The sequence below is a fragment of the Oncorhynchus tshawytscha genome, linkage group LG11 (genome assembly GCF_018296145.1).
Source record: "Oncorhynchus tshawytscha isolate Ot180627B linkage group LG11, Otsh_v2.0, whole genome shotgun sequence".
Lineage (NCBI taxonomy): Eukaryota > Metazoa > Chordata > Actinopteri > Salmoniformes > Salmonidae > Oncorhynchus > Oncorhynchus tshawytscha.
In genome coordinates, this window is record NC_056439.1 from 37856088 (window position 1) to 37880204 (window position 24117).

The 24117-nt window shown below is 42.5% G+C and overlaps 1 protein-coding gene across 3 annotated transcripts in view; it reads left to right on the forward strand.

The window, feature by feature from the left end:
* The window catches only part of LOC112261962 (connector enhancer of kinase suppressor of ras 3), a 76877-nt gene that overhangs the window by 40168 nt on the left and 12592 nt on the right, over positions 1 to 24117 (forward strand). For all 3 annotated transcript variants that reach the window (XM_042330079.1, XM_042330078.1, XM_024437618.2), the window contains 8 exons: positions 1013 to 1081; positions 1280 to 1426; positions 3938 to 4074; positions 4733 to 4926; positions 5022 to 5108; positions 15186 to 15448; positions 18570 to 18607; positions 20121 to 20163. In XM_042330079.1, the coding sequence (XP_042186013.1) occupies positions 1013 to 1081; positions 1280 to 1426; positions 3938 to 4074; positions 4733 to 4926; positions 5022 to 5108; positions 15186 to 15448; positions 18570 to 18607; positions 20121 to 20163 (978 nt within the window). The remainder of the gene's footprint in view (positions 1 to 1012; positions 1082 to 1279; positions 1427 to 3937; positions 4075 to 4732; positions 4927 to 5021; positions 5109 to 15185; positions 15449 to 18569; positions 18608 to 20120; positions 20164 to 24117) is intronic.

Here is a 24117-nt window from a genome sequence, read left to right on the forward strand (position 1 = left end):
CTCCATACAATTTCTCTGACACAAAAGAACTTGTTACATTTTGAATGCTTAGCAAGACAGGAAAATAGTCTAATTCACGCACTTATCATGAGAACATTCCTGGTCGTCCTTACTGCCTCTGATCTGGCAGACTCACTAAACACACATGCTTTGTTTGTAAATTATGTCTGAGTGTTAGTGTGCCCCTGGCTATCGGTACATTAAAAAGAATTGGGCCATCTGGTTTGCTTAATATAAGGAATTTGAAATTACTTTTGATACTTATATTAAGTATATTTTAAACCAAATACTTTAACTTTAGTAGGAATATTACTTTTACTTGAGTCATTTATTTTATTATCTTTTAATTGTATTATCTTTACTTTTTAAGTATGACAATTGGGTAGTTTTTCCACCACTGGGGACAGTTAAGGGTGGGCTTCAAACAATCCATCTCCTTTACAACCCACCCTGCCGCCCTCCTCCCATGTGAAGGGTGGTCGAGGGCAGATGTGTTTACCCCAGAGCAAGGATACCAGTGTAAATGTGTTTACCAAGCAGTGAAGAGGGGGATGGAGTTTTGTATGGGTTGAATAATATAGCTGTTCCCATCTCAGTCATCCATTTTAGAACCCCAAACTCCAACAGTAAAATATCCTCCTAGTGTTCCGCATCAGAAGAATAGTAATGTGGCAGCGCTAGCTAATACAGCCTAATTATCATGCCTTCCGTCGTTTATCAAACCCTAATTCATCATATATCATGACTCATTAATTGCTTTGACATTCTCATGCAAAATGTATCATGTATAATGTGACAACCCATTCATTAAGAAGGGTGTTTGTGTTGTGTAGTCAGAATAATATTGAAGGTATATATCCTCAGGGGCTTATGAAGTGGGTCTGTTTTGTAACAAGCTCATACGTGGCACTTCTGACAAAGCAAACACAGATAAATGTGGAATTATCCAGGAGCTAATATTACATGTAGGTGAGGTCTGTTGGTAGACTAATCTTCTCCTTTGTGTTGTCAGTCTCCCGCGGACATGACTAGGAAGATCCATGGAGGTGACGAGGTGATCCAGGTCAACCAGCAGACAGTGGTGAGCACCTGTTATATCTGACACCTGTCACACACACCACTCCTCCAATTGACTATAGTGCTATAGAAGGGTTGAGACTGTCCACGGCTCACACGTTCACTTAAAACCACACATTTGTGTCTCAAGTTAGAATCTGGCCCTTGTAGTTCACTACACAGCTACAGAAGGATATATTGCTGACACTCTGTGTGTTGTCAGGTGGGCTGGCAGCTGAAGAACCTGGTGGGGAAGCTGAGAGAGGACCCTAAAGGTGTAGTCCTGCTGCTGAAGAAGAGACCTACAGGCACCTGTGGGTTCACACCGGCCCCCCTCAAGAACATGCGTTGGAAACCGCCCATGGCTCAGGTGAACCTTCTAAACCCCTTCATCTTTTACTTTGATGTACTAAGGCAGTGTGATTGTTATTGTTCATATTACCTTTTGTTAAATGTGCCTTATGGGGGAGTAGGGAAATGTGTGTGTAACAAGTCTAGACAAGTGTAGGAACCACCCAGAGAGAGGGCCACAGGGCTGAGGACAACTACTGTACTCTCACAGTGATGATGATGTCCCTCTTACTGGGTCATCAGTGGCTGCAGTCTGTGAGTCAGTCTGCAGAGACAGGAGCTCCCCACCACTGGGGACAGTGGTGAGTAGAAGAGAGAGGAACAAATGTATTTGAGTGGTCTGTGTATGTGGTGGTGGTTGTAGAACCAGATCAACATCTGGCAGTAATGTAGGGTGGGAATCACTAGTGATCCATGCTGTATTTATGTGGGTTAGGTTGGCTAGTCGGCGAGCTTCCATGGAAGACAAGTCTTTCAGTGGGCCGCTCAATGGTTCAGCTCACAAATGGCTTGGGTACACCCTCTTTTGAGAAGGTCAAAACCCCTAAGATTTGAGTTAGTGAAGACGAGGAGAATCAAGTCTCAGAAGGTCCAGACAAATCCTGTGTTAATGAAGTTATGTAATGGTAATCCAATTCACCACTCTCTCATATGTGGACAATTATGACTTTGCTGAGCTCTTAGCCACAGCCAAGCACCTGAGCCCTGCCTGCAGTGACTGGGTCTCCAAAGGGAACAATACGCTGTTGTAACCCAACCTGTGTGCTGGTCCTGGCACTGCCCTGTCATGCCTCTGGAGGCTTCTTCTGCCCTGGGAAGATCAGATCACATGATATCAAAGCAGAGCTGGTTTCACCTAACAAAGAACCTCTCATCACAAAGATACTGGATCATTCGGGACTTGTTCACCCTCGTGTTTGAACAAGGTGTCAGGAATCAAAAGCGCCACATCTTGGGTGTTATGATGAGAGATGTGTCAGTGTGTTAAACAATGATGGAACACACAGTGATTCAGGAGTGACACTGGATTCTACAGGTAGGCTGTTTATTGGGGGAGGAGGAGAGGGGAGACGTACTATGATCTGCTTGATGGAGAGTGAAACTGAACATGGTCAATTTACCAAGTAGTGTGGCTCTAAAATGCCGCCATAGCTGTGGTAGAATGGTATAGTTTCTTAAATGTATGCCGCAGCAGCTGTTTTGGATTCCCATTCAAATCCTTCCATTCCCCAAATATAATTGACCCCTTCACTTTTTCCACATTGCTATGTTACAGCCTTATTCTAAAATTGATTGATGAGGAGAAAAAAACAAATCAATCTACACACAATACCCCATAAAGACAAAGCGAAAAGTTTTCAGACCCTTTACTCAGTATTTTGTTGAAGCACCTTTGGCAGCGATTACAGCCTTGAGTCTTTTTGGGTATGACGCTACAATCTTGGTACACCTGCACTTGGGGAGTTTCTCCTATTCTTCTCTGCAGATCCTCTCAAGCTCTGTCAGGTTGGATGGGGAGTGTTGCTGCACAGCTATTTTCAGGTCTCTCCAGATATGTTTGATAGGGTTCAAGTCCGGGCTCTGGCTGGGCCAATCAAGGACATTCAGTGAATTGGCCCGAAGCCACTCCTGCGTTGTATTGGTTGCGTGCTTAGGGTCGTTGTCCTGTTGGAAGGTGAACCTTCGTCCCAGTCTGAGGTCTTTAGCACTCTGGAGCAGGTTTGCATCAAGGATCTCTCTGTACTTTGCGCCGTTCATCTTTCCCTCGATCCTGACTAGCCTCCCTGCCGCTGAAAAACATCCCCACAGAATGATGCTGCCGCCACCATGCTTCACCGTAGGGATGGTGCTAGGTTTCCTACAGACATGACGCTTGGCATTCAGGCCAAAGGGTTCAATCTTGGTTTCATCAGACTAGAGAATCTTGTTTCTCATAGTCAGAGTCCTTTAGGTGCCTTTTGGCGAACGCCAAGTGGTCTGTTTTGTGCCTTTTACTGAGGAGTGGCTTCCGTCTGGCCACTCTACCATAAAGGCCTGATTGGTGGAGTGCTGCGGAGATGGGAGAACCTTCCAGAAGGGCAACCATCTCCACAGAGGAACTCTAAAGCTCTGTCAGAGTGATCATTGGGTTCTTCGTCACCTCCCTGACCAAGGCCCTTCCCCCCCGGCATGCAGCTATAATGTAGGACCGGCCATATCTTGAGCCACCTCTTTCCTAACAAGTAGTGTTTAAATTTCCTTGGCCAGGGAATGTAAATACAGTAGCAGACAATTGAGATAATAAGCCATCAATTTTGATGATGAATGTTGGAAGTTTAAAAAGACAAAATCAATTAGCTAGAGTAGACAATAGGATGTGACATATGGGAGAAATGCTGTTCCTTGCCAACAAGTTAGTAGATTTCCTAGAAAGTAGATACCTCTTGAGACATCGATCCATTTGCTGTAGCTATGTTGCTGGCCGTTTGCCCACCAACAGTTACAATAGGTTCTGAGGGGAGCATTTTCTGACTGAATGTTTTTTTTTCAGAGTACGCCTTCCCTGAACAAACCCCAGTCTCCTGGTTGTTCCACAGACAGCGCCACCAAGAAGGAGAAACCTGCTATCCTGGACCTGTACATCCCCCCTCCCCCCTCGGTACCCTACACCCCACGCTGTGTACCCCTGTAAGTCCTGCACCCCCTTCTCCAATCACTGCCATACACTAGGGTCAGGGGTCTTCCTAGGCATTTAACCAGGCCTAGTCATAAGCCTAGAGTACTTTGGGTTCTGTAAAAACTCCTAGCCTGAATCTACACCTCGGGGTGAGTTAGACGTATGTGTGGGTCCCTGTAACCCTGCATTGAGGGAGCCGCGCACCCATAGACAGCCGGCGCTCCATTCTCCAGCTACCTTCTCCTGCTCCATTTCCCTGCCTTTGAGGTCTGGAAAAGTAGTGTTTCAGCCCCCGATCTCTGGCCTTTCACCCATAAACCCCTACAACAGAGCACATTCATCCCTTTCCGCTAGACACGTTATGCAACAGCCTCTGTTTCATCTGCCTCCATCTCTCTCGCTCTCTCGCTGTCTCTCTCCTTCCCTCTGTGTATGGCAGTGACCAGGCTGTTGCTATGTTCAGATGGTGAATCATATTCAACAGGTTGTTGATTTTGTTGTATGCATCTTGAATTTAAGTTTTAGCGATTTATCAGACTCGTATATCCAGAGCAACTTTAGTTATGGACTGCGCAACAGCATAAAACAAATTGTACTAATTTGATCTCCTTCCTTGTGCTCTCACCTATTTGAAATGGGATGTTAATGCTGATAATTTTCTTTCCACAGAGAGGGTAAGATCAGCTCTTACTCCAGTATCAATAAGAACAGACAAAAGGGTTCAGAGTCGCCCAATTCCTTCCTGGACCTGGAGAGTCAAAGACGCTTCACCATCGCAGACTACGACAAGCTGGACGTGATCTACCCTATCGAGGCCAATGTCATTCAGCCCAGGATGAGGCAACGCAACACCTCATCTCGTGGTTAGTGTTATCCCCCCACAATGACGACATACACAAGGCCCACTCATTCTAGAATTCAAGCCAATATTCAAAACAATTCTGTTCTTCCTGCTTAGGTAAGCCACGCCCCCTCTCCATGCCAGTGGACACCTGTCTTGGAGTTGCAGACCCCTATGCCAAGCCCTGGGCACAAGGCCAGAAAGGTAAGAAACACATGCCAGCCACCCATCTTCTGAGTAATTTCAGAACAACAATTGACAGTAATCAACCAACAGTAAACTAATTGACCACAACCTCAGATTATCCAATTCATACCTTCAACGGTTAAATAATTGAACACATGGTAGAATTTACCCCTCCGATGACCTTGGAGGACTGGTACCTCTACTTAATTGACCAATGAATGAACCATGTGATTAGTGTCAACTGAGAGCCAGAGTTTACTAGAGTTTACACTAGGGATTGGAACCACCATTTTGTTCCCTTTTTTTCTTCCGTTTCACTGTTCAAACCTGCAAAATAAAGTTATGAAATGGTTCGAACCAAAAAAAAGTGTAGGTTTATTCGATTCTTTTCGATTCCTTTTTTAAACCTCTGAAATCAATGTATTTTTTAACAGTTAGCTTGACATTAAATTACTTCACCAATCAGTGCAGAAAGAGCCGCTTAGGAGCGAGCAAGCAATAGTTGTTTAAATGTGCGATGGACAGACAAGTTTATGGTGAGAGAGGGTGTTGGAGGAGGCTTGGCCTGAAGCGCTGGGCATCTTGTTATGACATGCATTAACTGAATTAGGCCCACAGAAATATAGCTACGGAGTGGAGGCTTCTATACAGGACTTTTGAACGTCTTTGAACTTCCGAGAGATGGCTTTATGTTGGACCAGAGCTAGCTAGCTAACAAGCTTGTGTGTGCAGAGCGGTACCTGAATTAAAAACAGGTCTTGCTTTATTTTAGTTAATAAATCCAAAGTGAAACTGCTATAGTACCTTAACTAGCATTGAAAAAGTTAAACCATTCTTCTGTAATTAAAAAATCTCTCCCTAATTTCTGAATCACGCTACAGTAGCCAATGCTTGAGGGGGAGGAGCAGGTAGCCAAAACACACAAACACTGGCAAAGATTTTCATTTGGCAGGCAGTAAGTTTGGGTGGTATCCAGATTTTCATATCCTAGTTATTTTCCACCATAATTTGCAAATAAATTCATAAAAAATCCTACAATGTGATTTTCTGGATTTTCTTTCTCGTTTTGTCTGTCATAGTTGAAGTGTACCTATGATGACAATTACAGGCCTCATCTTTTTAAGTGGGAGAACTTGCACAATTGGTGGCTGACTAAATACTTTTTTGCCCCACTGTATTTATCAAATAACTCTTATTATTACGCAATTAAACTGATTAATCATGTAACTGTAATTAACTAGGAAGTCGGGGCACCAAGGAAAATATTCAGAATACAAAGTTATAGTTTTCCTAATAACTTTCAGATATTTTAATATCTGATCACTTAGTCTTCTAATTAATGAATTATTCTTTACCTCACGTTAGTCTCATTCCAAATGTCATAAATTGTTGGATATCTGCACGAACCCAGCCCTCACTGAGTCATCCATACATCAATTGTCTTAAAATCATGTATTTACTAAGTACTCACAGAAATGCATAACACAAACAAAGTAGATATGGTTACAAAGAAATGCTAGGGGAAATGTGCCCTAGTGGGCTAAACCGGCATGGTGGCTTGTTAGACAAAAGGAGTGGGGGTCAGCTGAGAAGACACTACAGAGTTGATAATTATAACAATTGAAATGCTAATCCTTTGCACATGAACGCTCACGCATTCGGGAATAATTGAAATCAATATATTTACTCAGTGTGTCGTCGGGATCTCAGTTGAAAAGTTTTTCTGTTGGTGAGTTTGGCCTCCCTCTCTCTCTGTCGTGGTTAGAATGGATAGTTCAGAGTGACATTAATTTATGTCGTTATAGAATAGGCGTTTTGGCAGTTGTCGGTCTTCGTGTTCAATGATACCGAATTCCTAGCTGCAGACTAGTAATTAATATCAAAGACTTGTTCTTATTCTGTCGGTATCGATAGTCTAAGAGTTTAACCACGTGGGATGGTTAAAAGATTGCTTAATCTATTTAAACCTTATTTCCCTCTATGATAGAGGTACTGGTCTGGTGATAGAAAACCCAAGTGGGTTTTTTATTCAGAACATCGAAAAGGGCTGTCATGACGCCAGGTCCTGTCTGCCCCTGGGGGTGTTCTCATGATGCCGGGTCCTGTCTGACCCTGGGGGTGTGCCAATGACTTAGTGAAACTTTCAACAGAAATACAATTCTCTCACATTAACATCATTACATAGCATCCGTCATTTCACAAATAGTATCATCTTTACTCATTCATTTTGTACAACAATTAGATGTAAGCCTAATAACTGAGGCTATTGTATAAACAGTGTTATTGTAATGTGGCCGTATTGTCTCTCGTGAGTTTCACAAATTTGTACCAAACGGACCAGTTCGTAGCTGGATTCTTCTTCTTCACCGATCTTTTATACATTCTCCAGAACATAAATATTGTTCGGACCTCCAGTTCTGTGAGGTGGAAGTAATTCCTTTGTTCTCTCTATGAAAACTCACTCTCTCGCTCTCTACTTTGGCCATGAGGAGATGGTCTCTTCCAGGAATTTACAACCTCTCTGACCACAGCAGCCAGGGTGTAGGAGACAGAGAGATGGTGCTTGCTGTGTCCAGAGGGCAACGTCATGACAATCATCCTTCATGTTTCTACAACTTGATTGGATTTCACCTGCAGTAAATTCAATTGATTGGACATGATTTGGAAAGGCACACACCTGTCCATATAAGGTCCCACAGTTGCCAGTGCATGTCAGAGCAAAAACCAAGCAGTGAGGTCGAAGGAATTGTCGTAGAGCTCTGAGACAGGATTGTGTTAAGGCACAGATCTGGGGAAGGGTACCAGAACATTTCTGCAACATTGAAGGTCCCCAAGAACACAGTGGCCCCCATCATTCTTAAATGGAAGAAGTTTGGAACCACAAAGACTCTTCATAGGGCTGGGTGCCATGCCAAATTGCACAATCGGGGGAGAAGGGCCTTGGTCAGGGAGGTGACCAAGAACCCGATGGTCACTCTTGACAGAGCTCCAGAGTACCTCTGTGGAAATGGGAGAACCTTCTAGAAGGACAACCATCTCTGCAGCACTCCCTCCACCAATGAGGCATTTATGGTAAGGTGGTCAGGTGGAAGCCACTCCTCAGTAAAAGGCACATGACAGCCCGCTTGGAGTTTGCCAAAAGGCACCTAAAGGACTCCGACCATGAGAAACAAGATTCTCTGATCGGATGAAACCGAGATTGAACTCTTTGGCTTGAATGCCAAGCATCACATCTGGAGGAAACCTGGCACCATCCCTACGGTGAAGCATGGTGTTTGCAACATCATGCTGTGGGGATGTATTTTAGGGACTGGGAGACTAGTCGAGATCGAGGGAAAGATGAAAGGAGCAAAGTACAGAGATCCTGGATGAAGACCTGCTACAGAGCGCTCAGGACCTCAGACTGGGGTGAAGGTTTAGCAGGTTAGTAGCCTAGTGGTTAGTGTTGGGCAATAACCAAAAGGTTGCTGGATCGAATCCCAAAGCTGACAAGGTAGAAATCTGTCGTTCTGCCCCTGAACAAGGCTGTTCCCCAGTAGACTGTCGTTGTAAATAAGAATTTGTGCTTCTGACTTGCCTAGTTAAATATAGGTTACATTTTTTTTTTATTAAAAAAATCCAACAGGACAATGACCCTGAGCACTCAGCCAAGACAACGGAGGAGTGGATTCGGGGGAAGTCATTGTCCTTGAGGAGCCCAGACTTGAACTTGATCTAACATCTCTGGAGAGACCTGAAAATAGCTGTGCAGCAACACTCCCCATCCAACCTGACAGAGCTTGAGAGGATCTGCGGAGAAGGGGAGAAACTCCCCAAATACAGGTGTGCCAAGCTTGTAGCGTCATACTCAAGAAGACTTGAGGCTGTAATCGCTGTCAAAGGTGCTTCAACAAAGTACTAAGTAAATGGTCTGAATACTCTACTTTAAAAAAATATATTTGTCATTATGTGTAGATTTGATGAGAGGGGAAAAAAAACAATTTAATACATTCTAGATTAAAGCTGTAACGTAACAAAATGTGGAAAGTCAAGGGGTCTGAGTACTTTCCAAATTCACTGTACAGTCGTGGCCAAAAGTTGAGAGAATGACAAATATTAATTTACACAGTTTGCTGCCTCAGTGTCTTTAGATATTTTTGTCAGATGTTACTATGGAATACTAAAGTATAATTACAAGCATTTCATAAGTGTCAAAGGCCTTTATTGACAAATGCATGAAGTTGATGCAAGGAGTCAACATTTGCAGTGTTGACCCTTCTTTTTCAAGACTTCTGCAAATACCCTGGCATGCTGTCAATTAACTTCTGGGCCACATCCTGACTGATGGCAGCCCATTCTTGCATAATAAATGCTTGGGAGTTTGTCAGAATTTGTTTTTTGTTTGTGTGTCCATCCGCCTCTTGAGGATTGACCACAAGTTCTCAATGGGATTAAGGTCTGGGGAGTTTCCTGGCCATGGACCCAAAATATTGATATTTTGTTCCCCGAGCCACTTAGTTATCACTTTGTCGTATGTCAAGGTGCTCCATCATGCTGGAAAAGGCATTGTGGGTCACCAAACTGTTCCTGGATGGTTGGGAGAAGTTGCTCTCGGAGGATGTGTTGGTACCATTCTTTATTCATGGCTGTGTTCTTAGGCAAAATTGTGAGTGAGCCCACTCCCTTGGCTGAGAAGCAACCCCACACATGAATGGTCTCAGGATGCTTTACTGTTGGCATGACACAGGACTGATGGTAGCGCTCACCTTGTCTTCTCCGGATGCCCCAAACAATCAGGAAGAGGATTCATCAGAGAAAATGACTTTACCCCAGTCCTCAGCAGTCCAATCCCTGTACCTTTTGCAGAATATCAGTCTGTCCCTGATGTTTTTCTTGGAGAGTAGTGGCTTCTTTGCTGCTCTTCTTGACACTAGGCCATCCTCCAAAAGTCTTCGCCTCACTGTGCGTGCAGATGCACTACACCTGCCTGCTGCCATTCCTGAGCAAGCTCTGTACTGGTGGTGTCCCGATCCCGCAGCTGAATCAACTTTAGGAGATGGTCCTGGTGCTTGCTGGACTTTCTTGGGCGCCCTGAAGCCGCCTTCACAACATTTTGAACCACTCTCTATGAAGTTCTTCATGATCCGATAAATGGTTGATTTGGGTTCAATCTTACTGACAGCAATATCCTTGCCTGTGAAGCCCTTTTTGTGCAAAGCAATGGTGATGGCACGCTTTTCCTTGCAGGTAACCATGGTTGACAGAGGAAGAACAATGATTCCAAGCACCACCCTCCTTTTTTGAAGCTTCCAGTCTGTTATTTGAACTCAATCAGCATGACAGAGTGATCTCCAGCCTTGTCCTCGTCAACCCTCACACCTGTGTTAGCGAGAGAATCACTGACATGTCAGCTGGTCCTTTTTGTGGCAGAGCTGAAATGCAGTGGAAATGTTGTTTGGGGATTCAGTTCATTTGCATGGCAAAGAGGGACTTTGCAATTCATCTGATCACTCTTTATAACATTCTGGAGTATATGCAAATTGCCATCATACAAACTGAGGCAGCAGAGTTTGAAAATTAGTGTCATTCTCAAAACTTTTGGCCACGACTATATGTCAAGCTGCATCCCTGTCTCACCCCACATTCCTCTGTAAAACATTTTCCCTGATCATTTTAACTGCACAAAAAATGTTTTTCCCCTAACACTGCTTACCATCAATTTGTGTAGCAGACCCTCATGCAAAATTGAGTCAAGCTTTTTTGAAATCAATAAAGCATGAGAAGACTTTGCACTTTGCTATTGTTTTGGTTTGTTTGTCAATTAGGATGTGCAGATTGAATACGTGGTCTGTCAAAGTAATTGGGTAAAACGCCAATTTGACAATTGCACAGTACATTCTTTTCACTGACGAAATGTACGTGTCTGCTGGTCGGAAAATTCTTGGCATTATCATTAAGGTTGCTGTTGACGCAAATCCCATGGTAGTTATTGGGGTCACATTTGTCTCCACTTTTGTGGATTGGGGTGATCAGTCCATGGTTCCAAATATTGGGGGAAATGCCAGAGCTGAGGATGTTTTGTTTAATTGTAGCCAATTGGAATTTGTGGTCTGTTTGGTTTTTTAAAAATAATTTCTTTTAGGATACCATCAACACCACAGGCCTTTTTGGGTTGGAGTGTTTGCATTTTCTCCTGTATTTCATTCAATGTAATTTGAGAATCCAGTGGATTCTGGTAGCATGTGATAGTTGATTATAAGATTTTAAATTTATCATGTATATATTTTTGCTGTTCTTTGTTATAGGGCCAAAAATATTGGAGAAGTGGTTTACCCATACATCTGTTTTGGATAGTTAACTCTTCATGTTGTTGTTTGTTTAGTGTTTTCCAATTTCCTAAGAAGTGGTTAGTCTATGGGTTCTTCAATTATATTGAACTGTTCCTTTTTCCATAGTGTGTTTCTGTATTGTTTTAGTAATTCACCATAGTGGAGGTGTAGGCTCAGGTTTTCTTGGTCTCTGTTTATGGTTGGATAGTTTCCTCAATTTCTTACTTTCTTTATCAAATCATTTGTCATTGTTTTTCATTTTCTTAGGCTGTCTACTTGACATTTTTAGATTTGATAGGGAAGCTAAATGTCAAATATACTGTTTAGGCTTTATACTGTGAAGTTTATACCTTCTCTATGACAGTGAAATGTTTTGTCCAGGAAGTTATGTAAATGAGATTGAATTTGTTTTTGCCTAATTGTTTTTTGGTAGGTTTCTACACTACTTTCCTTCCATCTATAGCATTTCTTAATACTGTGGAGTTTTTGGCTTTTATTGAGTATTGCTCTGTTCAAGTAGACTGTGATTTTGCTGTAGTCTGATAGGAGCATCAGTGGGCTGACAACGCTCAGAGACTCTGGGTTGAGGTCAGTGATCTACAGTACTCCTGCCAAGGGATGAGCTGTACGTGTACCTACCATAGGAGTCTTCTTAAAGCCTACCATTGACTATGTACAGACCCAGCGTGCGACAGAGCTGCATGAGTTGTGACCCATTTTTGTTGGTTGGTTGTTTTTTGTGCCACTGAGGGCCTCCCCAGTGGCACAGCGGTCTAAGGCGCTGCATCGCAGTGCTTGAGGCGTGACTACAGACCCGGGTTCGATCCCAGGCTGTGTCACAGCCGGCCGTGACCAGGAGACCAATGAGGAGGCGCACAATTGGCCCAGCGTTGTCTGGGGGAGGGCTTTGCCGGGATATCCTTGTCCCATTGCGTTGTAGGTAGCACGCATGAGGACATTTCTCTTTTGAGAATTTCTTTATTGATTTCTAGCCACATTTTCCTGTTTTGACTAATTGAATAGTGTCTTGCTGGTCTGGGCGGGGTGTCCATTGCTCTTGCTCCTGTGGTTGAGTGTTCCTCCTAGTGTTCCTTCAAAGTCCTGGCAAAAGTTGGTCTTGCTACCTTCAGTCTATTGTGCGCTAGCTCAAACCCAACATTAGCACGAATTACAGCATTACAAATCTTCTCCGAATTGTGAGAATTATCTTTCTATCTGTAGTATTGTATAGCTTTTAAATTTCTCGAGGTAGGAATATTGCAAAAGTAGGATCAATGGCTCATTCGAGAGAAGACAACCTACTGCGTTATGACACCGGCCAGTATTGAAATCTGACATGTATGATAAGTTTTCGTAATCTAAAAGTTGTATTCCTATTAACTTCCAGTGTAGTGAGAGCGACTTTATCACGGTGCTACGTCAAACCGGACAGATTTCTGCCTTGTTGAACAGCAATATCTCAGATATGCATGAAAACATGAATTGACCCAGGGAATCGATAGAACATCGTTCAGAGATGCACAAAAACAATATAAACATTCAAAATGGGTGAACCGTTCCTTTTAACTAAAGGGAAAAACTCTAGAAAGTTGAGTGAAGTTCAATCTCTTGTGCTTCTGATATTTTATTTTGCGCTGCAGTCCTGGAGGAGCTGCGTGCTTAGAGGGAACATTTCCTGTGACATTATTTCAGCCACTTATACTGAACAAAACTATAAATGCAACATGCAACAATTTAAACTTTTACTGAGTTACAGTTCATATAGGAAATCAGTTAGTTTAAATAAATTAGGCTCTAATCTATGGATTTCATATGACAGGGCAGGGGTGCAGCCATGGGTGGGCATAGGCCCACCCACTTGGGAGCAAGGCCCAACTGCAGATTTAGTGGCCTTTTATTGTCCCCAGCACAAGGTTCACCTGTGTAATGATCATGCATTTTAATCAGCTTCTTGAAATGCTCACCAACGGGCATGTAAACAAATTTGTGCTCAACATTTGAGAGAAATATGCTTTTTGTGCATATGGAACATTTCTGGGATAATTTATTTCAACTCATGAAACATGGGACCAACACTTAACATGTTGCGTTTATATTTTTGTTCAGTACAGATAACGAGCAAGTTAAACTTAAGGGTTGCCCTAACTCATAGTACTTTTGTTTTTCACGCAGGAAAAAAATATTTAAACGCCTAAGAAATATCTTGCTGCGTTTTGTATATGCAGATCTAAAATTCGTGTTATTGTAATTTTTGCTCAGCAAATACATTTTGTGCTTAAGTTGCACTTCTGCACTCGGATGATAATTCACGAATGGGCATACTATCAAAAGACAGCCCTCTGACTGATGTGTAGCTACTTTTCTCTGGTACTTTTCTCTGTGTAGCTACTTTTCTCTGGTACTTTTCTCTGTGTAGCTACTTTTCTCTGGTACTTTTCTCTGTGTAGCTACTTTTCTCTGGTACTTTTCTCTGTGTAGCTACTTTTCTCTGGTACTTTTCTCGGTGTAGCTACTTTTCTCTGGTACTTTTCTCGGTGTAGCTACTTTTCTCTGGTACTTTTCTCGGTGTAGCTACTTTTCTCCGGTACTTTTCTCGGTGTAGCTACTTTTCTCCGGTACTTTTCTCGGTGTAGCTACTTTTCTCCGGTACTTTTCTCGGTGTAGCTACTTTTCTCCGGTACTTTTCTCGGTGTAGCTACTTTTCTCCGGTACTTTTCTCGGTGTAGCTACTTTTCTCTGGTACTTTTCTCGGTGTAGCTACTTTTCTCCGGTAAAATGCAAGATTAAACTTAAGCAAAACATTAGGAAATGTAGCTGGTTCCTCTCTTTCAATGATAAACATTACAAAATATGATGGCCATGCATAGTTTTTTTTTTTCATTGTAAGCTCATTTACTTGTGGCTGCTAGCCAAATAGTGTTGCACTTCTGTTGTCATCTGATGACAATTAAGCTATTTTCTCCCGAATGTGTTGCGCTTATGTATTTTCTGTGAAGGAAGACTTTAGTTACATGTCCCTGATCACTCTATTGAAGCAAAAAAACATACTTTCAATATGAAACACGATCCCTGTCAATACACAGCTGGACTCACCTGCTACCCACTTTCTCTCATTGTGCGATTTACAAAAACACGTGTTCTGGGGAGCTTCGGTACGCTTCATTATGTATAAGAATGTGACCGGTGAAATGAAGATCTATCTCCTGACGTATTGCACAAGTTGACTGCAGGTATTTATTTAAAGTAGCTACAAATGACAATTTATAGAAGTTTAGAAGGTTATTGAAAAACCATCCTGTGGCTGTTTCCATATATCCTGGTATAGAAGATAAAATAACACTGTTACGCAGTTCCCAGTTCTGTTCCGGTATAGATCACTTTTGTTCCCGCTTCTGATCTTCGTTCTTTTCTGTTTTTTTTAAACCCCTGGTTTACACCGAGAAGATCAGTTCTTCATCCCCTGGAGAGGACAGACAGTTGTGAATGCAGACAGAGGGATCAAACTGTCTCTCACTGCTGGAAACCCAATTACACTGCAATGGTAGAGGAGAGGGAGAATGATTTAATTGGCCTAGATGCCTGTGCAGTGCTCTGTCATTGCATGGCTAACACATGCTGTAGGGATCAATTGTACTCATTTTATTTAATAGTGCTTCTCTTAATGCAGTTTAGGCCTACTGAAGATATGCCTTAAAATCAACAACCTATTCTCAGTGATGTGTGTTTGTACATTACATTCTAATCAATTGTACTAAAGATGTGTGTTTCCCTCCACGCTCCCCTCCAGGCGAGGATCTACTGTACAGATACCTGAGTAATGAGCGGATCCCCACCATCGCTGAGGAGGTCACATCAGTGGCGCCGCCCTACAGGCCAGTGGGGGAACGGCAGCTGGTCCGAGGGGTGGACCACATCCGGGGCAGCCGCTACTTTGCCAACCAGGACCTCCACCACAGCGCCACCATCCCCTACCAGGACCATGACCTGGACAGCAAAAAGACACCCATAGCCCCCGCCTCCAAACGCCCCCCGGCAGAGCCCTCGCTTCTGGTCAGTTGGATCACACGGCTTAAGCTATTGACTCACTGATGGGCTTCCTGTTCCTATCTTTGTCCTCCTCAGTGCTTTTTTGTCCTCCGACTGTTTGCAGTGGGCTCTCCTTCTCTCTCACTTTCTCCCTGCCTTCCCGGTGTTACTACTACTGTACTGCTACTGTACTGCTCCACAACCAAACTGCTTTAGTAGTTAACTCACTGCATTCTGATACATCATCTCCTAACCAATCCCAGTCCCCTACCGACTACCAACCAATCCCATCTCAGCCGCACAATCAGATAAATATAGGAATATTTAGTGCGCTGGCTGCCACACCCAGCACATGCATGAGAACAATAATATTTGGAGCTAGATGTTTTACCAAAAGGAACTGTCTATCTGTCTACAAATGGACAAGAGGAATGTTTTGGGACAAATCAGCCTTGTATCTTCATGGGAACTTTTTTAAATAGATTTGTTTTTACTTGGTGCATTCGGAAAGTATTCAGACCCCTTCCCCTTTTCCACATCTTGTTACGTTACAACCTTATTCTAAAATTGATTCATTTTTTCCTCAATCTACACATAATACCCCGTAATGACCAAGCAGAAAAAGGTGTTGACATTGTTGCAACAAAAACAACACTAAAATAACTTAAGTATTCAGACCCTTTCTCAGTACTTTGTTGAAGCATCTTTAACAGCGATTACAGCCTCGAGTCTTCTTGGGTATGACGCTACAAGCTTTGCACACCTGTATTTGGGGATTTTCTCCCATTCTTCTCTGCAGATCCTCTCAAGCGCTGTCAGGTTGACTGGAGAGAGTTGCTGGACAGCTATTTTCAGGTATCTCCAGAGATGTTAGATCGGGTTCAAGTCCGGGCTCTGGCTGGGCTACTCAAGAACATTCAGAGACTTGTCCAGAAGCCACTCCTGCGTTGTCTTGGTTGTATGCTTAGGGTCGTTTTCCTGTTAGGTGAACCTTCATCCCAGTCTGAGGTCCTGCGCGCTCTAGAGCAGGTTTTTGTTAAGGACCTCTCTGTACTTTGCTCCGTTCAGCTTTCCCTCAATCCTGACTAGTCTCCCAGTCCCCGACGCTGAAAGAAATCCCCACAGCATGATGCTGCCACCACCGTGCTTCACCGTAGGGATGGTGACAGGATTTCTTCAGATGTGACGCTTGCCATTCAGGGAAAATAGTTCAATCATGGTTTCATCAGAACAGAGAATCTTATCAAGGGGTCTGTATACCTTCCGAATGCACTGTATAGCACTATTTTTGAGAAACAATCAAACACTTTTACAGGGAGTTTTAGATTTGAATTCCAACTGTGTTTTTTTATTTGAGATACAAAGAAAAAAAGAGTTTCCAGGTTTCTATTGTACTTGTATTTCTACTGTTTGTCTTTACATGTCAGGCCCTTGTTACCATTCAGTTAAACTACACTGCCAATGGTGGCCTTTTTAAAAGCTATGCATATCGGAACTCTCTATCACAGATTGATGCTGCATGGCGGGTGACAAAATACTGTTTCAACATCACCAGCAATTATTATCTCTGGGTTCAAGGCTATGCACTCCCCTGTACAGTCCCATGTCCTGCCCTGTAGACACACTGCTCTGTGATCATCCTGCTCAAAGGATGCGAACAGCTGCTTGTCTACAATCAGCCTTGGGAACAAAGATGGTAGGTTAGGCCTCTGGATTCACTGGCCAGGCAGTCTTCTGTAATCAGCACAGATAGCTTAGTAAGACTATGGATAGCTTATAAGAAGCGTAACAACACCAGAGTTTAACGGACAGTATTATTCAATACCATGACATGTCAAGAAATGTAACAAACACAATTGTACCTTTTTTGTAACATTTTGATAGTATATTATTAAAGGTCCAGTTGATTCCATTTCTCATTTGTTTTGTCTTAATTTATTTTTACTGAAGAACTAGATTAAACATATTGTTATAGGTTGGTGATCTGTCAAATCTCCACACCAACCATTTGCATGAAAGGTGTTAGCATTGTTACTTTCAGTGGCTATTCACCTTGGAAGGGGACCTTCAGGGGCTTAAAGCTGTTATGATCTGGCCTAGTTTGCTTTGACCTTTTGAGAATGAACTCTACTTCTGTTTTTTTTTTAAGCATGTGGTGAAACTGGATAGTCAAGCTAAAGTTACCTTGTCTCTCTCTCTGCTGGCCATGCTTCTGCAACTGCCTTATTTCAAACTTAAATGGACCCTACGTTCTAATTAAGGAGAGTGAAGCAAATGTCTTATTGTACTGTCAAGATATCTTGCTTAAAATATACTCTTAACCTCTGTACGCCTTTTCACCTACATCTAAATTGCACTCGGGACTCACTTTATTTTATTTGTTACATTTGATCAAAAAAGCTGGCAGACCAATTTGGCTTTTGAAAATCATAATACTAGACAAGAACAACAACATTGACTTTGTCATATTTCTACATTAATCTCACTACTTTCTCCCCCTCTACCTTTTCCCTGCATGATTATACCGGTTGTCTGGGTGCCCCCTGTCTGTTTGTTTTAGTCTCTCTTCCTTCTAACCTTCTGTGCCCTGCCCTAGCCTGCCTAGCTATGGCAACATGCGGTCCTTAACTAATCTGCATGTTTGTGGTGGGAAGAAAATACAGCCTGCTCTTTGCTTCTCCCTGCAATGTTTGCTCACTTCTAACACAAGCCACAGCCATGCATTATGTTCATGTGAAAAGGGAAAGATGTTATGTATGTTGACAGATTTGTATGTATTTCTTTTCACCATTTTCTTTGAAGGAAATTATGTTGGTGTGTTGAATGACATGCTCTCTATTTTTCTTTTTTACATGTTAAGCTTTGGAGGCGAATCAGCGATTTGTCCAACTTAACACATTAGTAAATCAAAACTTCTAAATTAGCCACATAGATGTTCTTAAAAAATGTAAGGATTTTTAAGTGACTGTAGAGCAGGTCTTGCCTCCAATGCCTTTCAACGATATGGGCAAGACAGACTAGTGTAGTCTCTAACTCACAAGAACAGAAGATGCAGAGAAAGTGACTCAGAAGGCCAGTAACTGTTGACCAGTGCTGTCTGGGTAGTGAATGAGTTAACTTCGTTCTTTGTGTCCGTCACTCACAGGTGTCTGACAGGCGCTCCAGCAGTGGCTTCCCCAACAGGTGGGTGGTCACATTACGTCAACCATAACACTCATAACAACCCATTCTCAAGTGCTTGTGTGTTGTACTGTAAGCATGTGAAGTATGAGGTCAGATAGGACAAATACCCCTGATATTTGGTGACATCTGACTGGAGCCCCCAGTCAGTCAGGGAGTAGTGGCATGTTTTTAACCAAGCCAGGGGTGGGTGCTCTGAACTGGATTTTAATGACAAATGAAAAAAAAAGTGTGTTAGAAAACTAACCTCAGCCTCGTGGTGTCAGATGACCAGACAAGAAGACCAACAGACTACTGGGATACCACATGTTAGATCAGACAGGTAGTGTTACAACCGCAAGGCATGACTTTCTTTGAATGATTAAGACCCAGAAGGAATAGGGCAGATCCTTCTGTGTGGAAATGGAGGGCTCTGAATGAGGATAGTTCTTATTTTAGGGATTTGGGTTTAATCTCTGAAGACATCACCAATCATATTTTATTCCCTTTATTGAAATGAAATTAACCTCACTTCGGTGACCTCCTACAAGAGGAATCACAAATGATGACCGTGTTATAACAAAACATGATTTTCCAAACAAACTATAAATACTGTAGCTGCTCCAACCTACTGACTGACGATGGTGGAAGGATCACCCTGTCTGTTTGGTAGAGCCTCTCATTGGGCCTGAGGAGGTGTGACTGCACTCATTAACACTGGGATTGATGACTAATCCCAACACACTCACACACCCCAAACTGCTATTTTAAGACCCCCTCATTCTCTGCTTGTTTGTCACACATGATGAGTGCTCACATATTAAGACCCTTATCTGTCCTAATTGCACAGATTTCAGATCACACTGTTACACAATATAGTAGACAATTGAGTGATTATTTGCATGTAACAGCAGAAACACTTGATTATGAATATTCAATAAGTTTAGGACACTCAAGTATCTAGCTAATCCACTTACAGACAAGTTAATTATTTTCAGTAGCCCTTTCTAAAAAATCAGAGGCGGGCACATCCACAGATGTATTAGCTGAAGGACTGATCATAAATCTCACCATGTCTCAGCCATCTTAAACCAACCTTCTGAGACCATCGAACAAGTTTTGAATTTACTGACACTGGGGGGAAAGAATCATCAGACAGGGAAAAACACGTGGCTCTTTGCCTGTCTGTGTCCTCCCGCCACAGAGAGAAAAAAATCTGGCCACAATACCCATTTTGTCAGCGCAAATTGTATATGAAAGTTAACTGAAATGGAGGCTAGATAAAGACAGTAAGTGCCTATGTATGAGCCAAGGATGCACTAAGTATGTGTTGGTGATTTTCAACTTCCTGTATGTGTCATCCAAAACCAAAATGGTATAGTAAGTGTATGTGGTATGTTGAGGTTGATGCAGGGGGTAGAATGAGTGGTTTGGACAAGTGAATGTTACCCATGTGCCCACTGACTAATTGTCATTAGTCTAGATTCTATGCTAGATGCTTTGTTTCTAATCTTGCCGCCTCCTCTCTTCTCACCAGATACAGCCAACCTCATATTCGATCCTGGTCCTTCTCCCAAGCGGTAAGGACATGTCTGACCCCTGAGCCTTAAAATAATCTGTTTTGTGTCCATGAACTCTATCTCTACCCCACTGGTTCAGAGTGGCTCCTGGTCTCCATCCCCACATCCCAATCCCCCATGATCCTGTTAATGGTGATGAGAAGCCCTGGAGTACTCATGTGATGAATGAAGCACACATACTTAGCATTGATTTCACAATTCAATGAACAGTGATAGATTTATAACTCTGCCATACTCTATCAATTAAAGGGTCGTTTTTGGAGGAGAAGAGTGAGAGCGAGTGTGAGAGAGAATCAACCACAGATTAACAAGCGACCTGGTACAAACACTAAACCATTATCCATATCCTTCATGGTCTTCATAATGGTGGCCATTTCATTGCCAGTTTAATAATATCAGTTAATAGCTAACCATGAAAGTGGCCATTCTGGAAGCTCTTATCAGCAGCGGGACATGTCCAACTGTTATGTCTCAAAATGAGCCGTTGTTGAAATTGACCTGCCACTGCTTGGTTATGACAGATCTAAATATTGGATTACCTGGCTGGGGGGGTATCGTAATATTCAGCGGCCAAGCCTCTGCATGGGCCCAGTATTTCAAAAGTTATCCATCTGGATTTCGCCTATCTGATAGGATTAAATGTATAGAAATATAATTTACCAATCATTGACTTGATTGGGGACTTAATCCTATCTGATAGGTGAAATCCAGATGGATAACTTTTTAAATATTGGGCACTGGCCATCACTTTCCTGCCTCCTCCCCTCCTGTCATATCCAAGAGAGCCATGAGTTAATATCAATCCATAAATCACACACAACAGACATACACATCCAGTGGGGTCTGATAAATGACCACGGGGCCTAGTGACAAGGGAATGTATCACTAGTGCACTGCAGGTGCATGCTGTCCAGGACTTATTTAACACAAGAAGACCTAAATGTCAAAGCCGGGGGGGTACTGTGTAAGTCATACATTTAAATTTTTTCCCTCTGAATATTTTCAGAAGGAGCAGGGGATCATGTATGTAGGTGGGGGGATCATCATTGCTCATCAAATTATGGACCACTGCAGCACTCTGTGTTCCCTGTGGAAATAGTGCCACAATGCCAGGCAACTGGGAAATACCTATAACAGGGTCTTACAGTGCAGTGGGGCCTTTTCCAACCTCCTGTAGTCACAGCACACTGAGCAGTGTAAAGAACCTGATACCATCTCCCGCCCTGCAGCCCGGGGCCCAAGCCCAGCATGAGAGACCCCAGGTAAAGAAGAGACACTGTCTGCCAGTGAAAGCCCCTTGCTCCGGAGCAGGGCTCGGGAATATTAGATAAGTGCCGTGACAATTATCAGAATGGAACATGACGGGAGATTTAGCCCAGAATGCTGTGACAAATCTACATTCCCAGGAAGGCTATTGGACTCTGACATGAGTGGCGGAGGGCTTACTTAATTTCCCCCACTGTGCTTTTTTATGTTACAAAACATGTTCAGTGCTAAATCATTCTAATGCGACATGCTAAGACTTTTGTTCTAGAAGGAATGAGAACAGTAGCAGCAATCTTTTCCATTTGAAAACAAAAAAAGCCATGGCCCAGTTCATTTTAACTTAATGACAATGGTGTTACTTGATATGGGACGGAGGGAGGGAGGGAGAGACGGACGGAGGGAGGGAGGGACGGACGGACGGAACCTCCATAATGGTATATTTTGTGAAATTGATTCAATAGTGATGGCTTTAGTAGAATGTAATACCAGCATGATTATGGCAAGTGTAATTGTTTGCGCAGACTGTGGGTATACTGTATATGGTCCACAGCAAAGAGTGTGACAATTCAATGAATGTCAAGTCAACAGGATGACGTATTATACACAAGTGTAGCCTGTACGTCCCTATATTATGCCTGTCACTTTTTGGGCGCAATGGGGCATGAAATGAGCCCCATGAGAGTTGAGGTCAGGGGGGGACACGAGGAGGAGGGTAACCTCTATATTATAGTTGTCCAGGAATCTCCAGGAATATGTCTGGTTTGCCACTAGTCTCCCAGCACTGGGAGAACCCACCACATTCAAACCTCGGAGCAGATAGCAGCTTCCATCCACAAACGTTACAGCCCCAGTCAGAGCGCTAGATCTGCTCATGCATGCAGACAATGTTATGGCTACGGCTTGTGCTCCCCACAGGGAGAGAGGAGTTTTGATTTCCCCACATATTTCCTCCCAGAAAACCATAAGTGGACCAAGAGGGAACTCTCTGCCTGTGATCTAGTGTTTTATTATCTGTTGCTGAAGCAGCGGCTACTCTTCCTGAGGTCCACATAAAACATGACATAATACATATCAATAGGCAAGGACTGAACTACACACTTTTTATAAGAACAATATTACTAAAAAAGGTCTGACGGACAGTTACATGCATACATACAGTGAGCTCCAAAATAATTGGGACAGTGACCCATATGTTGGGGGGTGGGGCTCTGTACTCCATAGAAATGATTGGTATGTAATGTATTGTTGCATTTTGGGGTCACTTTTATAGAAAATATTTCTAAACACTTCTACAATAATGTGGATGCCTCCATGATTACGGATAATCCTGAATAAATCGTAAATAATGAGTGAGAAAGTTACATATCATACCCCAAGACATGCTAACCTCTCACCATTACAATAATGGGAGGTATGATATTTCTGCGTCTACCTTTCTCATCATTATCTATGATTCCTTCATGATTATCCGTAATCATGGAGGCATCCACATTATTGTAGAAGTGTTTAGAAACCTTGTATATTATTTTTTCAATAAAAATGACACCGCCACATCAGTCATTACCAAATTCAGCTGAGGCCTAGAACTTAGGGAATGATTTGTACCAAATACAATGCTTTTAGTTTTAGAAATGTTCAGTGCTAGTTTATTACTAACCACCCATTTCAAAACTGATTGCTACTCTTTGTTTAGGGTTGCAATGATTTCACTAGCTGTGGTTGCTGACGTGTACAATGTTGAATCATCAGCATACATACACAGGCTTTGCTTAGTGCTAGAGGTAGATCATTAGTACAAAAATAGAGAACAGTAGAGGGCCAAGAGAGCTGCCTTACGGAATACCACACTTTACATGATTTGCTTTAGATAAGCTTCCATTAAAGAATACCCTCTGTGTTCTATTGGATAGATAGCTCTCAACCCAATATATATCAGAGGATGTAAAGCCAAAACACACGTTTTTCCAATGACCGATTATGGTCAATAATATCAAAGGCTGCACGGAAGTCTAACAATACAGCTCCCGCAATCTTCTGATGATCTTACACATTTATTTCCTTTTTCCTAAGGCACCTCCGTTATAGTATATTTTATGAAATTAATTCAGTAATAATGGCTTTGATAGACTGTAATATCCGCATGATTATGGCAAGTGTACTTGTAATTGTTTGCACAGACTGGATATATATGGGCTACAGCAAGAGTTTGACAATTCAATGAAAGTCAAATCAACAGGTCTTTACACATTTGATGCGCTGGCTAGAGGGACATCTAGTGGTTACTGGGTGGTGGCGCACACACTAACTCAAGTGAAAGAATTCTGAATCACTGATACTTTATAAGGACCCTAATGTTCGACAACGTTTTAGCGGAGTTTCGACGTTGCAAACTCTCCTTCAACAGAAACGTTATCGTCGTTAAAATACGCATTTTCAAATCTAGGTTGCAGGTATGTTTTGGGGTGATATATTTGACTACTTGACTCAATTTAATGTTTGAACACCAATTGTTTTTTTCGTTGCCCTGTTAGTTAAAACTGCATTATTATAGGCCAATATGATCTTTACACAAACACGGGGTTTGGTTAAACAATTGAACTAGTCAATACATCATAGAAAGACACACATTTTAGTAAATGGCTAGGCATAAAAACTTTCACTGAACCCGGGATTAGTCGAGTCAGTGTT